This window comes from Phasianus colchicus, chromosome 1 (genome assembly GCF_987193195.1).
Source record: "Phasianus colchicus chromosome 1, bPhaCol1.hap1.1, whole genome shotgun sequence".
NCBI lineage: Eukaryota > Metazoa > Chordata > Aves > Galliformes > Phasianidae > Phasianus > Phasianus colchicus.
The window spans coordinates 22405346-22422165 of NC_143436.1; the positions used below are offsets into that span (position 1 = coordinate 22405346).

The 16820-nt window shown below is 38.3% G+C and overlaps 1 protein-coding gene across 5 annotated transcripts in view; it reads left to right on the forward strand.

Annotated features, from left to right (window-relative positions):
* Nucleotides 1–4113: 4113 nt before the first annotated feature.
* Nucleotides 4114–16820, forward strand: part of POT1 (protection of telomeres 1) — a 62952-nt gene continuing 50245 nt past the window's right edge. Inside the window, exons 1-3 of one of the 5 annotated variants that reach the window (XM_031615053.2) lie at nt 4144–4262; nt 12060–12191; nt 16358–16430. In XM_031615053.2, the coding sequence (XP_031470913.2) occupies nt 4146–4262; nt 12060–12191; nt 16358–16430 (322 nt within the window). In that variant the 5' untranslated portion in view covers nt 4144–4145. Of the gene's footprint in view, nt 4263–4421; nt 4456–9358; nt 9380–12059; nt 12192–16357; nt 16431–16820 lie in introns of those variants that run through there. The other 4 variants (XM_031615063.2, XM_090136860.1, XM_090136849.1 and 1 more) reach the window with 4 other exon arrangements.

Below are 16820 nucleotides of genomic sequence, written 5' to 3' on the forward strand. Positions count from 1 at the left end.
ATGTCTATCTTAATGCTCAAAACCCCTGTAAGTTTTGAAGCGGCCAGCAGGCACAAGAGACTCCACATATCATAAAACACCCTCCTTAAAGGAGAACTTGGAGATTTTCAGACTTTTTTTAAAGCTGCTGAACTACAGAACTGCCACAAGCAGAGATATCTCCAGAATCACAACAGTAGAGACCTTCCTTCTTCACACCACTGCCAACATTCAGCCTCTTGCTTTTTCCTAGATCATCTCCTGTTTCATTTACTTATCTTGTAGGAATGGGAGAAAATTGTTTCCTGCCCTGAATCTTTCTTCACCCACTACTTCACTCATGAATTATCTGAAGCTGGCTTCTTCTGGCCAGGGCGCCAGTTATGATTCTGCAATGTAAGCCAGCTACTGAAATACCAGCAATAGTCTGTGAAAGTGTTTCATTACTATCATATAGCATATACAATCCCTACCCTATGCAATTTGGCCTAATAAAAGGCATTATCCTTCTTTGCAAAATCTTGTTTCTTAAATTACAATAATTTATCCATTAAATAGCCATTAAATGTATGCTCTTTTTTTCATATCCATATAAGCTATAACATAAGTGAGCTCAAATTACACAGAATAGTATTATAAAACAAACTATGAAGAATTAATTATTTGTATTTTTGTATTATTTGTATTTATTTGTATACTTCTTGTACACTTATTTCAAAAGACTCTCTTATCCTTGTCTTTGCATTTCAGGCTTGCCAGCAGTGATAAAAAAAAAACTTATAGATGTGACTACCTTTTAGAGAAGGAAAAACATTTAAGCACAACACTTTGTAGGCAGACGTATGACATAGTCATATGATTCCTTATTGATTCATTGCACACAAACTATATTTATAAAGATGCAATTAGTCAAAATGTTTTCTGGGAAATCGCTAAAATTAACTAAATACTTACACAGTCATCATCTTAGTCATTTTAATAAATTTGAACTAGCGTCTATTAGTCTATCAGTTCTTTTAATATATAATTCTAGATGTACTACAAATGATCTCTGCCCAATAATTGATTGAACTTGGCTTAATCCATAAAAATCTACTAAAAAATCAAGTGCTGTGAACAAAAGCAAGCATTAAAGGAGCTGAAATGAACTGTGTTTAGATATGGAAGCAGTTAGAAATAGTTTTGATTATTTTACTCTTTTACAGTAGCTCTAAAATGAAATCAAAGCTGACCCTTTTTGAGATCTGCATTGTTTCTCATCTGTGTATTTCATTTTCACATTTAACATTGTTTCAGCAACCTATAAAATGTCTCATGTTCAACATAGAAAACATGATACAGAGACAGCTGCGATCAGACAATTCTGCTATTATTTAATAAGATATTGGAATAAAATAAAGTTAGGCAGTATTTTCAATACTGCTTATGGACTTGACTGTCACTACAACATGTGCTTTTTAAAACATTTGGAAATCATAGAATAACAGAATTGTCTTAGTTGGAAGTGATCTTCAAAGTTTATCTAGTCTTACTCCCCGGCAATAAATAGGAACACCTGGACACAGCTACATCATGTTGCTCAGAGCCTCCTCCAGCATGACACTGAATGTCTCCAAGGACAGGTTATCCACCACCTCTCTGGGCAAGCTGTTCAGTGTCACCCCACCCTTATTAAAACATTCTTTCCTTATATTCAGTCTCAATCTCCCCTCTTTTAGTTTGTAATCATTTCCCCTTGTCCTATCACAACAGACCCTGCTGAAGAGTCTGTCCTTTTCTTTCTTAAATTCTCCCTTTCGATTCAGAAAGATTGCTCTCAAATCTCCCTGAAGCCTTCTCATTGCCAGGCTGAACAGTCCTTATCATCGCCAGCCTGTCCTTATAACGGTGGTATTCTATCTCTTGGATCATTTTTGTGGCCCTCTTGAGCTTGCTCCAACAGGTCCATGTATCACCTGTACGGAGGACTCCACACCTCAGGTGAAGTCTCACCAGCGCAGAGTAGAAGGGCACGATCACCTCCCGCATCCTGCTGACTACTCTTCTCTTGATGCAGCGTAGGATCCAGTTGGCTTTCTGGGCTGCAAGTGCATATTGCTGGATCATGTCCAGCTAGCTATGCACCAGTACCACAAGGTCTTTTAGCAGGCCTGTGCTCCATCTTTTCATCCCCCAGCTTGATTTGATAGTGGAGATTGCCACAACCTAGGTGCATGTCCTTGCATTTGGGTTTTTTTAACTTCATGAGGTTCACATGGTCCACTGCTCAAGCTTGTTTAGGTCTCTCTGGATGTCATCTCATCACTCCAGGCCTTCAGTTGCAACACATAACTTGGTGTCATCCACAAATGTCTTAGTTTCCTTATCTAGGTCCGTTTCCTTGCCTTTTCCCTTCTCCTTCCACCTCCCTGGGGCATGGATCTGTGGGTCCCTTCACCCCCTTGTCATGGAAACCAGGCCAACCATGACAAACAATTTGCTAAGGGAGCACTCGATCCTACTGTCAGTGTCATTGATGAAGATATTAAAGAGCATCAGCACCAGAACTAAACTATGAGGAACACTACTGATCTCTGTCTGGACACTGACGCATTGATCACCACTCTCTGTGTATAATCTTGCAACCACTTCCTCATCCATCAAACAGTCTGCCCATGAAATCCATATCTTTCCAAACTGGACAGAAGGATGCTGTAGATTTAAAAACAGAGGTCATAGGAGAGGACAGAAAGTACTCCACTAGAATTCCACAGCATTTCATAGTCTAAGTATGATTAAGTTGATTTCTCTGCAGCTTTTAAGATAAACAAAGGATGTGGGCTAGTGATACCAATTTTCTCAGCCTATTAACTCTGCTGCGTCTGGATTTTCAGGTGGCCAGATCATTTGTCCTCCTGGCAATCAGATGTGCTTAAATTCCCCATTATTTATAAGATACCAGTTACTTCAGCTTCAGCTCATCAGGCAAATAAGCTGAGAATCTACTTTGTTATCTACCACAGTTTTTATTAAAAAGTTGAAATTTTTGGCCTTCCATATCTGAATTGGGACATAAAAAGTTGCATGGAAATTATTTATCCAGTCAGCTCTAATTTGCTGTATGTAGTCAGCAAAAAGTATTTTCACATCAACTTGATGAAATCAGAGGACTATAGTGATGATCTCCAGAGGTGCTTTCCAACCCTTGCAGGTTCTATAAGTAGCCAAGAAAGGCTTAGTAACATTAAATATACTATTTTTTCCACATTGAAAAAAAAAAAAAAAAAAAAAAAAAGCCATGACAATTTTATTTATTTATTTGTTTACTTATTTATTTTAATACAGTGGGCTTTTTTGAACCTCTCCTGTGATAGCAAGGTCTAAATAGCATTTTTGCTTCTAAACAAGCACACTATATTAATGTACAGTGAAAGCTACGGAATTAATCACAGAATATTCTTAGTTGGAAGGGATCACAAGGATCATCAAGTCCAACTCCTGTCTCCACATGAGACCAACCAAAAATCAGACCAGATGCCTAAGAGTCCAAACAAGTGCTACTTGACCTTTGGCACCTTGATATCATGATCACTGCCCTAGCAGCCTGTTCCAGTACCCACTGAAGAACTTTTTTCCTGATATCTAGAGTGATTGTTCCCTGGTTCAGGCTGGTGAACAGTGAAGCATATGGAGAACAGTGATGATCATGGCACAGGAATCTGTTTCAGAAAAGGCAGTGAAGATGGGTACAGAACATAAATTGGTTACAAACCCCTCGCTAGAAATTTCTTGAACATGAACTGACAGAAGTTCCAATTTTTGAACCATCTTTTAAAGTAATCAGCAACTTAACTGAATGAATTCCAGAAGAGCATGGAGAGGCAACTGCAGTGGGAGAATAGCACAGGTAGGAAAAGGAGAAAATGATTTCCTGTGGGATTTCTGGCGAGGAGGAGCAAACAAAAGAAACCAGAGCCGAGCTCCCAGGACTACAGAGATGAGAAACTACAGAAAAGCGAATGCCCAGCACGCCGCCACTTTTCCCTTCCCTCCCGCCCACCCAAGACCTCCCCGCCCCCCACCCCCCCGCTGGCCTTCCCGCGCTGCCCCCCTCCTCTCGGGCCGCGGCTGAGTAGCGCCTTTTTGCCTTCTCACAGCGCATGCGCCTTCCTGCCTTCTCACAGCGCATGCTCTTACTATCCATCGGCACGGGCAGTACGCATGCGCGGGTCCTCGCTGTGAGCAGCGGGCGGAAGCGGGAAGGCGGTGCAGCGTTGGAGCGTTCCTGCCGCGCTCTCGAGCAGGTAGCGGCGGGACGCGGAGTGCTGTCCTCACCCAGGGCTGTGGGGAGGAGTGCAGCTGCCCTGTGCTGCCCGGACTCGGTTTTGCTTTCAGCGTGAGCCCTTGCACTTCTCTTCTACTTGAACTGCCCCGCAGCCGTTCCCTATGGAGACCGAGTGACAGATACAGTGTTACAACGGTTGGAAGTATCCATATGTATGCTATTATTTCTTTTTTCCTAACCCTGTTTAAGCCAGTTTGACCCCGAGTACTCAAAAGAAAAACGTTTCTATCATCAATGCTAATAACCTTGTAGTTCTAATACTAAAGTAACGCATCCAGGCCGTTGGTTTTAAACCTCGTGGTTTCTGGCAGCCGTTGGCTTAATGGCAGTGCTCACAGTTCGAGCGCTGAGCTTCCTCTCTCTGCCTTCACAGGATGCGTGCGTAGTGCAGTTCTGCTGCTTCTCAGGGCTGAAGTGCTGCCGAGATAAATGGCAGCAACAGTACATTTTCCACCAGATATGCATAGATTTGGCCTCTGCTAAGCTGTACAATTAGTGGATTACAAATTGAAATGAATAAATGAGTTTGTATTAATTTCTAAGAATTCTTATTGTATGCTAGTAGTAGCATACAAAAATGGGCTGAACTCAGTGCTGTGCGTGTGCCCCTGAAGGCATGTGCCAGCACATGTTAAAGTCCAGCAGCCAAGGGAGCAAGGTGTCACGCTCCTCTCTTGGCTTTTCCTTCTGTTTAGTTAGCTGATGTTGTGTTTTCTCCTCAGGTTACAACATGAGGGGAAAAAACTTCCAGACTAGATCTTTCTTCTTAAGTTGTCCTCTTGGTTTTATTAAAACTGCAGTACAACAGAAGATTGCTCCTGTGAATGATGGGAGGATCAATCCAAATTGCAGGTGTTCTGTCTGTTCAATGTTTTTTATGAGAAAACTGAACAGAAACTGTAAGACTACATTACTGTGTCTACATATATGTTTGTGTTAAAGGTGGACCATGGCCTCCTTCAGTCTTGTTTTAGGTCTTGCAGAGTGATCCCAGATATTGTGTTGACTCCTTTGTGTGTTTATAGGGGCTTCAGAAATCTACCATTTTGGCTCACCCCATCAGTTATATGCTGATGTTCTTGGCTGTTTCTTCATTCTTCATGGCATTTTGGTGAGATTTCCTCCGAGTCCACAAAATCATGCGTTTATTCTCTGATCTGGAGAATGACTTAAAGCACCTCTCTGCAAGTAGCATCTGCTTTGATAGATAAGGAATTTCCTTAAATTGCCTTAAACTGCTACAGCTTCCTTGTCCCAAAATGACATTAATCCTCTTTATGGTATTTTCAGTGAAATGTTTCTTGGTTACAGAGAAAAAAAGTAATCTTTCCAGTTTATCTGTTGCTTCTTGAGATTTCTTTATTTTTCTGCTCCAGAACTAATCTCATTTCTGGAAAGATTGTACAGAGGAACAATCCATTAGTTGTAGTAATGCCTAAAAATAGGACCCAGTAGTGCATGCGCACCTTTGACTTGAACAAAAGCTAATGTGTTGGATGGGTCTGTGTAATCCAGGTAGAAATGTAGTCCTTTTCTATCCTGTGCTGGATAATCTATCCTGGATTAATGTACTGTTAGGATAAAACGGATGCAACTTTGGTTTCCTCCGCTTGAACTTAATTCTGGAGTCAAGATGAAGAGTATCGATGGATTTATTTTTCAGTGTTGTTCTTCTCATGATTAAGAGCAGTTGCATTATTCACACTTGCAGCATCTGCAAGGTACTTCTATTGTCTGTAGTATGTATTTCATATTCTGACTATTTTGGTATGAGCAGTAAGCGGTAAAGGTTGTCTTATATCAATTAGGATTGTAGTATGAGCTCTTGTTTTTTTGTTTGTTTTGAAATGTCTTTTGACTCCCCTTCTGAAGATAATAACAGAATTCTATGTTTCAGAGAACTAGACATGGAAGTCAAAAGTGATGGACCCATTCAGCAAATAAATGCAGCATGTAGTTCTTCCTTTGTAATCTCTTTGTCATATTTTTGAGTAAATGCTTGTTTCCCTTGATCTGGAGTGGGGAAAAAAATAGGACATTAACTGTGATTGTCTTTATGTTATTTTCTTTATATTACTGGTTCCTCATATTTACTTAGAGGTATGAGGTCTTTTGAGTGATAATTCCATTACTAGTGAACTGAGTTATTTATAATTTGCTATGATTGTAAAAATTCAGTTGATCTAGGATACTTCATAGCATCCTAGAGATTCTCAAAAAGCATTTTCCAAAAGAATTCAGCAATCCGTACATCCAAAATGTATGTGAAGTGATTCCTGATTCTAACAGGAGGTTGACTTGACCTATCTGTCATGGCTGATGTGTTTTCAACTGCAAGAATGTCCTCTAGACTGTTACGGCATGTTGGTATATTTAATTTAACATCAGCAGTATACGAGACTGTTTTTGTGTACCAAGCATGCAACCTACAGTTTTCTGTGTTGAAATACTGTAGGAAATTTTTACCCCTTTACTATGCTAACTGAAGTGTAAGATTTGCTGTTTTGTGTTTCTTAGAGATACGTGGAGGAAGATTAGAAGTAGTGATTAATTCTTTTGATGATAAGAACAAATTTATATTTCTTCTGTACATTTCCTCTTACGTTTTTCTTAGTAAGAAAAATATTGCTTACTTTTCTGTTGTTACTCTCTCTCATTCATGCTGTGATACTGTTCAGATCAACAGTTTAGTTTGTGACTGTGTGGTGTTAACTGCGTTTGCCACTGCAGCTTATGTTGTCTTAATGATTTGCAGTGTGTATTAAAGGATTATAGAGCTGATCTGAGAGTTCAAGTTCTGTTTTTTTTTTTTTTTTTTTTTTTTTTTTTTTTTCCAGACATATTTAAGATCTTTTTCTTTTAGATTATCAAAAGTTTAAAAAACCTGCAAGGGGAAAAAAGAATATGACTTTCACAAAAGGACTTCAGTGCTCAGGCTCTGCCTAACACCCTATTTTGCAGTGTTCAGTTCCAAAATTACAGTAGTTAAACCACATCTAAGCTACTGCTTGATTCTGTAAGTGCATAGGCTTTTGGTTATATACTTTAAAACTGAAGTTACCAGTCTCTCAAAGCTTGTTTCTGAGGTGTGTTGCAAGTAAAACGAAAAGCTAGTTTGCCTTCTGTCTGAATTGATGAAAAGACTGTGAGCCTGACAGCTTTTCTTGTGCCTGCACACCAGACAGCTTCTTATCTCCCTAAATGAGGTCTGAGATTGTTAAAGTTAAGCTGCAAGAGAAAGGAATGAGGTGGAGTCCTCTTTATTAAAATTTATTATTTTGTTGTAGCATACTGTTTTTGCTCTCAACCTTGAGATGGAGACATCCTATGATTGTGTTATCTTGGTGGAATATGTCTCAATGTATCCAAAAGAACAAATTGTAAAATTACTGCTTATTTTTGTTGAAGGTTAACCTTTGTTTAAAGCTTTTTCTACTAGGCAATTGTTTTCCAGTGTACTGTGGTTTAAGATGTTTTATATGCTTTTGGAACATATGTTAATATTCCCTAGACAATTAAGATAGAACTATTGGATTATAGTAGACTGTTCCACTGTCAGAAATATAAAAGCTAGAAAATCATTAGGTAGAAAGACAGTTATGGGGTAGAGCAGAATGTGAAAAGTTCAGCCCATAACTATCTTCAAAGTTACATTTCACTTAGCAAATGATGAATGATTTCTTTTTCTCTCTCTTGTGAATTCACATGCAAGATGAAATCATTTACATAATTCTTTGATTGCTAAAATTATTAAGTCTTTACAGAGACTGATCTGTATATTTGTCACTTTTAGCTTTTGGAAGGCAAAGGTTTTTAGTTGACTGCTTTTTTCTTTCTGCTGCGTATGTTTTGAACCCATCCCCTTTTTCTGCTGTTCAAGGAGCGCCCCATGATGCTTTCTACCTATCACAGCCTGATGAGTAACTCTGCACATGCCACTTAGAGAATTCTATAGCAGCAGACTCAGATTTGAAGGGATGCCTGTCAGTGCTATGCAGTTAGCCTTTTGAGAACAAAAGACACCTGGCAGACTTATTTTCACTGAGCTGCTGTTAACACAGAGGAGAGCACTACAGACATCTGCATCTAGATTTGGGATGCCTGTGCTGTATCAATTTGATCTCGAAAATGTATTTCTGTGGCTCTTAGAACTGTAGCATATACATATGTACACGCATCCACACGAATGTCTTTGTGTTTTAATTGCAGAGAACAAAAATCTGAAAGTGTCAGTGATTATTAGTTAAAATACATGAACTTATTTTCACATGTACAGAAACTTAAGATTTTTTTTTTAAAAAAGAACACCACAAACCACACTTGTTTTCAACTTGTATATTATTTACATAAATTACCTAAATTGTAGGAGTAAACATGAAGTAAATAGTGGAAATAATATGGCTACGTCCCACTGCATCAACTGACATTTGGCTTCTTTTCATAAATTTTCCTTTCTTACCATAGAGACACTGGCAGAATATTTGTCCAATGACATAAATGGCTGTCATGGTTTTGGTTGACTCTCTAGTTGATTCGTCAACTAGAGAGTCAGGGAGTGATCAGCAAAACTCACTCGCCTTTTAACAGCCCCATATGGCCAGTGCGTAAAGCCAGCGGAGAATGGAGGCTGACTGTGGACTATCGTGGCCTGAATGAGGTCACACCCCCACTGAGTGCTGCTGTGCCGGACATGTTAGAACTCCAGTATGAACTGGAATCAAAAGCAGCCAAATGGTATGCCACCATTGACATTGCTAATGCCTTTTTCTCCATTCCTTTTGCCAAAGAATGTAGGCCACAGTTCGCTTTCACCTGGAGGGGTGTTCAGTATACTTGGAACCGTTTGCCCCAGGGGTGGAAACACAAATGTCATGGTTTTGTTTTTTTTTTTTTTATTTGATTTTCAATATTCCACATCAAAACATCATGTACTGGAAGTGTTAATGCTCTAATTCTACGTACCTATCCCTATACATTACGGAAGTCATGGGATCTGACCCTTCCGGGGGGGGCGGTCTCTTACTGCCTGGCAGTGGGTGCTGGAGGTGCTTTCCCAGCCGTTCCAAGCTTTTTCAGGTTTGACTCGGTCTCGGGAACTCTCTCTCATATCTTATTTGATTTATTGGTCTCAATTTCAATTAGATTGTATTATATTGTATTATTTTGCATTCCGATATCATAGTTAGTAAAATAAGTTTACCTCCATAGATTGTTGCCGCTGTTTTTTTTCCTTTTCCCCCTTCCTTCCCATTTTGTGGGGCCAGGCAGGGGGTGGGGAGGGCAGGGGCCTACTGCCCCCTGTCATGGGCATAAACTGATCTAGTTAATTCCGTGACAGATTTTTGGTGGAGAATGTGGGCATAGCTGCCTTTTGTTTTTTGGTTTTTGCTTTTTGGCTCTTAGAACGAATCTCGCTCTCTGCTCTTAGAGAGCTTCGTTAGGGAGCATTATCAGTAGTTCAGGTTTTTGTGCTGGAAAACTTGACCTTGAAAGACCAGGCGTACTGCCAGTATTCTGGGATATTTGTAAACTTTGAGCACTGCTTAGTCTGGGTAGTGCCTTTTTTTTTTTCCTTCCCCCCCCCTCTTGTTAGTTTCAATTCATTAACCCTTTTTGAGCAGAAAACCAGCAATGAACCCACTCTTTTTCGTGGGAGCACTGAATAAGGGATTAAAAGCTATGGTGTTACTTGCGACCTACTGGCGAATCATCAATGTCATAATTACTTGTTGTGGAATTGTGTACATATATAACCACATAAGGGCACTGACGGAGACGCCTGTATGGTACCTATATTGGTACCTATATGCAATGTTTAATAAGAATTTTGACACTAGCGTCCCGGATGGAATGGCTAATTTCACAAGCAACTACATCCCAAATGGAATAGCTAATTTTTCAAACCACACGATGTTCAAACCAGTTTCCAGGTTTTCCTTTTGGTTTATCAGACGTTTTTCCAATGCTGAGTTAATTCTCATGCTTGTGGGCATAACAGGCGTAACAGCCCTGTTCATATCAGTCTTCCTGAATGTATTTCTATACAGGACTATAAGGACTATGATTAAGCAGGAATCTCCTCCAAAACCATGACAATGGCAAAATCTTCTGTTTCAAAAGAAAGCAAGGGGGCTGCAAAATTTGTAGGTGGTTTTTAAACCTGAATTTCTTTCTTTGTTTTGATTTAACAGCTATCTTTGAACTGTAACAAAATGCATCTTACTGTTACACATTTCTGGGAAAAACAAACATCTCTGTAATTGCTCAAGTACCATAACTGCAAGAAATTTAAGAAGTGTTAATTCATTATGTTGTACATCTTCCTTGCTCATTATAATGCTGCTGAATGAAAAGTAATGTTGCTGATTAACTCTGAAGTTCGCTATTTTTAGATGAAATAGATCAGCTTGTCATCCTGCTAAGAGCTGTAGTATGAAGTAGAATCATGGCCTGGGTTGAAAAGGACCACAGTGATCATTACTTTCAACCCCCCTGCTATGTGCAGGGTCACCAGCCACCAGACCAGGCAGCCCAGAGCCACATCCAGCCTGGCATTGAATGCCTGCGGGGATGGGGCATCCACAACTTCCTTGGGCAACCTGTTACAGTGTGTCACCACCCTCTGTGTTAAGAACTTTCTCCTAATATCTAACTTAAACCTCCTCTGTCCCAGTTTAAAACCATTCCCCCTTGTCCTATCCCTGTCCACCCTTGTAAACAGTCATAAGTAGATAATTCCAACTGAAAAGCTTTTTAAGGGTAACTTGTGGAGCTCTCTTTTCTTGTGCATGCTGGGGAGGAAGTTACAGAGAAAAACTTGCTGACCTAAAGTAGGGAAATGTATGTTGTGAGCAGGTTGGATGCATGGCGCTGTGACCTTGTTGCTGACTTTCCTGAGTACAAGTGACTGCTTAGTGTTTTTTTTTAAATTGCTTTTGTGGTTCTGGGGTTCGGAGAAGGCTGCTGTAATTAATTCTAGGGATTACTGCATTGCATCTTGGGATCAGTGTGAGTACTGCCAGGCGAGGCAGCCTATCTGTGTCTTGGGCAGCACCATGAATGCAAGTCCTCAGTACAGGGATCTGCTATGTGACTGATTCTCACTAACAGCTTCCCATTATTGTAAGGACATTTTACAGCCTTCTGGTGGTCTTTGCTTTCTATAAAGTGTGTGGTAAGCCTAGTCAGTTAACATGCAGTAACTTAGCTGGTTTTAGTTTTGCAGAGTTGAAATCTTTACTAAAGCACAAAATATTTTGAAAAACAGAGCAGTACAAACATAATTTGTCACTTGTGCGGCCTCTGATCTAAATTACTGTACTGTGAAATACTGTACTGATTGAGCTCTAGTTTTACTTCTGCTTTTCAACTGGCAACATGATTCTGCTTTTGCCATTCAAAGTCCCTGCTTGCTTTTTAGCATGTATTTTGTGTATAAAGTATTCATACTCTTTATCCTTTATATTCACCAGCTGATATTAATCATGAGTAAAGTAATATTTTGTTGCCATTTTCAACACAATGGAATGTTAAAATAGTCATGGTGGTCTATCAAATGTTATCAAATGTCTAGCAAATATTACTGTCTCTTCCTGACGTATTTGGTACTGAGACTGATCCCTCTGAAGTTTTTTAGTCATTTAATAAAGCTCTCCTTTTAGAAAATAGATTTCCCCTTCTGAGTATGCTGGAACTTCTAGTAACTCTTAATTTGATGTATTTGGGTAACATCAGAAGTCTGTTTCTCGTTGTTTAGACAGCAGCTATGCCTGTTCAATTGCTAAAGATCGTTAAAGGAAAACTTGAGACTCAGCTTCCCAGCCACTTGCAGAGGGAGGAGTTAAAACATTTGCAAATAGGACTTGACCATACCAACAAATATTTCCAGGTAACTTACTAACAAACAAATTTTGGTTTGCTTTGAGATAGCTCCTGCCTGATTTGTAAAGTGTCTCCGTATTTCAGCTGTGTTGGTGACTTACTGTGCTCTGTTTCTGTTCATCTGTTGCATCTTTTTTGTTGGCAGTGTTGAACTTAATTGCACTGTTGCTATTGACTTGATTGGTTTGCAGTTCTGCCCCTTCCTCTTACCTAATTACAGTAGTATGCAGAAGTCTGTGCTGAAAATTGAGGGTTTAGGGGAGGGTGTAAATATGTATATTTAAATAGCAGTAAGCACTACTATCCTCCTTATAGATCATGTTTCTCTGTTATGACCATTAAAGCAGTTTTCCTTTCTTGTATGAAGCAATTGAGTATCCATTTTTATGAAAAGATGTCTCTGTAGCAACTATCTGCACCAAGATGCTATTAGTTTTGTTATTTATTATCAGTTGTGTACTATATTTCTCTAGAAGCCCCAAATACATTTCAGATTCAAAGTACAGTCCTGGTGAAGTGCAGAAGTAATATTTTCATTCCTAAAACGAATATATTATATAAAATGCAGCATCAGTTCTTGAGGGTTTTCTTTTTCAACCGGTTTAATTTTTTGCATGTATGCTACTGAAAATCCTGTTTATCATCTTTGGTACTTAAGAGGCAAAAAGTCAACATTATCCCAAGCTTACCTTCTGACCAGAATGAAAACAAGTTCTGGAGAAAACCTTAGGTGGCTTACATCTTAAAGAAAATGGCGCAAATATTTTAAAAACATAAACTGGACCAGTTTGTATGCAAAAAGAACATCTTGCTTCCCCATCCGTGTATTCCTAGGTCCAGCCTTAGTGCTTTTCTGACCCTGTGGTGAGTCAGTTCAGGGAAATAAATTGCACAAGACTAATCATATTAACGGAGAGAGAGTAGTTTTCACCTATTCTTTTTCTCTAGACTGATTCATTATGGTGTCAAAGAGATGCCAGGAGTACTGCAATTAGATAAATTAGAAAGAAGCAAAACTACCTTTTTTGGAAGCACAGCAGCATGTGATAGGAGGTGATTTGATGACATAAATGAGTAAGAGTGATCCAGTCTCCCTTGGGTCATGTAAAGGGACAAATGGAATTATCAATAAAGAGTGCTGCTTCTAAGCAGGGTTTTTAATTCCTCAGGATATAGTTTTCTGTCCTCGTTCACCTGCAGGGCATATAGGCTATCCTACTTTTAAAAGCAATTTCTGCAAGAATGGTTGGACACTGACAGGGATTCTTGTTTGCAAAGGAAATACTGAAGTAGACAGAAACTGAATTAGAAAACGATTCTGCCAAAATAAATGTTTCTAATAGGTGAGCAGAATGATTGTTAACAGACTAAGCATATATGTGATATTGTAACTGATTGCTGAAAGTGCCCAGAATCTTTCTCAGAATTTTGCTTAAAAAAAACCTTCATGCTGCATGGATTAGTAGGTGACTGAAACAGCTTGACGTAAAAACAGAACAGCAGTAGGGCTGATAAAGCTTGTGCTAATACACCATTAATTGTGTTGGAGATTCTAGTTCCACAAGCCAAGCTTGAAGCAAGTGTGAGAATGCAGTGGTTGCAGGTTATCTTAGTGATGGCACAGCATGCTGTTACTCCAGAGTTTCAAAAAATGAGGTCCTGATGTGAGGAGGAAAGAAGAGTAAAGGAGGATTTTATGAACTGTGTTCTTGGAAAAATATGACAAAGATCACCCCCAGTGCTTCTCTCTGACATCTGCATCTTGGTACTTTCATTCCTCTGAAAATTTTTGGTTTCTAGCATCCTTCTAAAGAATATGGAGTTTAATCTGAATTTATGGGAAAACAGTACAAGAAAGTCCTTACTTCCTCAGTTGAGCTGTGCCCTGACTGAACCTGATGCCACCTTCTGTTAACTTACTATCCTCTGGACTTTACCCTGGCAGCTGAACCAAAAGTTGAGAATGTGCTGTCATGTCCTTACGGCACTGCTACAGCTGCCAAGTCAGCTGTTGGAGCAGGCTGAGAACTAGGCTGTGGCAAGGAGGGAGACAGATTCACTAGAGGCATTGCACATAAGCAGTGTGAGGGTGAGTCTAGTGGCATATGGAACGAGGAGGGATTTGGAAGAAGTTTATTGAGTTTTAATGTACAGTGCAAGATTTGTGGGGGAGGATTGAATTTGAGCAGGTTTTTCCAGGGCAAATTTTAGATAAGTTTGGAGCCCAGGGGTTTTAGGTGAATTAAGAAAGCAGTAGGTAGTATTTCTGCTGGGGAAGAGGATTAGAGAGTAGGTGTTCAGAATACAAAGAAAACTGATGGGGGCAGGCAGTTCTATGTAAGAATGGGGTCCCAGAATCTGAGAAATCATTTGAAGATACTGGGATGTAGGAGGAAAAAAGCAGAGTCCCTTTCTCATAAATGTATGCTGTTTTTTAGTGAATTGAGTGTTCTTTACTAAAAGAACATAGTGTTCCTGAAATGATTTGGTTTTATTGCAGATTTCATTACAAGAAAAAATCTGTGGAATTTCTTTTACTGGTGAATACAGTTCAAGACAAATAATCGCAGCAAGAACAATTGTACCTAGTAATTGCAATTCTAAAGTTGTGATTTTGAGAATGAGTGAAAAACCTGTCTTTAAGTATTCATACACAGATCTCAAAACATTATTCTGTGGATGCTGATTGCTAAAATAAATATTTGATACTTCAGTCCCTCTACAAAATGCAACTGTGTTCCCTGTGAAAAGCAGGAGCTTAACTGCTCAAGACACAGAGTCATAGATCTTTAACCTTTATTTTGGTCTAAGTTATTCCTACTGTCTAAGAAGCAATAAAGCAATATGGTAAATATTAAATTAAATTCAGCATAGGGTGTTTTGTTTGTTTTAGTGTAATAAAATTTATATGCTTTGGGGTGGAAATGGAGAACTTGTGAATTTTAATTCTTTATAGAAAATAGTCAAATAAGCTATGTTGAATTTTATTTGGATTCTTCCTTAATTAATTTGTTACTATAGTGTTAATGTTACTCTGAAAAGCCTCTACAATAGCAATTCACTGCTGTATATTTTATCTTAATATGGTTTAAGAGGTGTTTACTAACATTTAAATCATGTTTCCCACAGAATATGTGCATTATAAGAACACAGTGATTTACCTGACTGTTGTCTTAGTGTTGCCTTTGTGCACTTATAGATGATTGTATCTGCCATCTCCTTACAAGAACCTTCTTATTTTATTTGCTGTGTTGTTTTATAGTTCTCTTAGATGTTCATAGACTCAGTTTTCAAATTTCTATATTTTTCTTCATTGAACCAATCTCTATGCTTTTATCTTTGAAGTAGATACAGTGCTTTATCTACCATCCTGTGTAGAAATACATTTGGCTAACATCTTTTTTTCTGCTGAAGATGAAACTTTATTGATGAGATGCCATGTTTCTGAAAAGCAGAATAAAAACCAACACGTTTGTTCCAAAGGAAAGTTAACAAAAATTGCTACAGTTTGCTTCAATGCAAGTTGGAAATTCACTGTAATGATTGAATATATGTACACACACATACATATATTTGCATCTTTTAGAGCATTAGTGTTATTGATAAATCAATATATTGCTGAGTTTCCAAGTTTTGTGATGCATTCTTTGTCATCCCAACTCTTTTTAATATTGCAGGATATTATTTATCTCTGTGTCTTTTATCTCTTGACTGTGATTTCGTTTAGATACTTACGTTTTTATCTTTTGACAATAATTTGAGGAATTGCTATATCTTTTAAGATTTTGAATGTCCTATTTATTTTAGCAACTTTTTAGCCTTTGTGCAAAAAGTGTAACTGTTGTGTTAGTGATGTAAGCAGTAAAAAGGTATTTCCATAGCTACAGTTTCTGTTTACTATCCAGATGCCATAGCATCTAAGTAATTTAGACTTGTACTATTTCATTCATAAAGCTTTCTTTATATCTCTAGAAGCTCACCTCACTTATGCTGGCTTGTGCATGTTTCACCAATTAAAACAAAGAAAGATATGTTCTCTCTTCTTTTTTTTTTTTTTTTAAGCCTATAGACATTTCATTTGTTGTCAGTGTTTTGGTAACCTATAGGTTGATTGTATGGTCCCAGTTCATATATTTATATATATATATATTTAATTTTGTTTTTACTTTTTAGGGAATAGTTATTCTTTCCTACCCACTAACAAAACTTGGAGATGGTACAGACTTTTTCAAGATTGTTCTTCAAGGTACTCCATCTAAATAGACTTTTGTTTTTGCTAGACTTCTCAACCTTTTTTTTTTTTTTTTTTGACATCATTCTGTTCCACCACTATTGCTTGCTTTGTTTAGTATTCAGTAAAACTTTTACACCTGAAACTTGTTCATTGCCCATAAAAAATAGATTATTTTAAACTGTTACATATAAATTACTGGAAGCTATATGGTCTTCGGATTTTTGGTTGACTTCTTGTTACAGAATCTTTTAAAATACTGTTCTGAAAATTCATTAGTTATGAGTACAGCATATTTTTAAATTTCTTATCATAAAGAAGGTCTAAGAAAAATACAGAGTTAACAGTTACCCAGTATATGCTATTTCAGTACACATTTGATACAGAACAGTATGCTAATTTGCA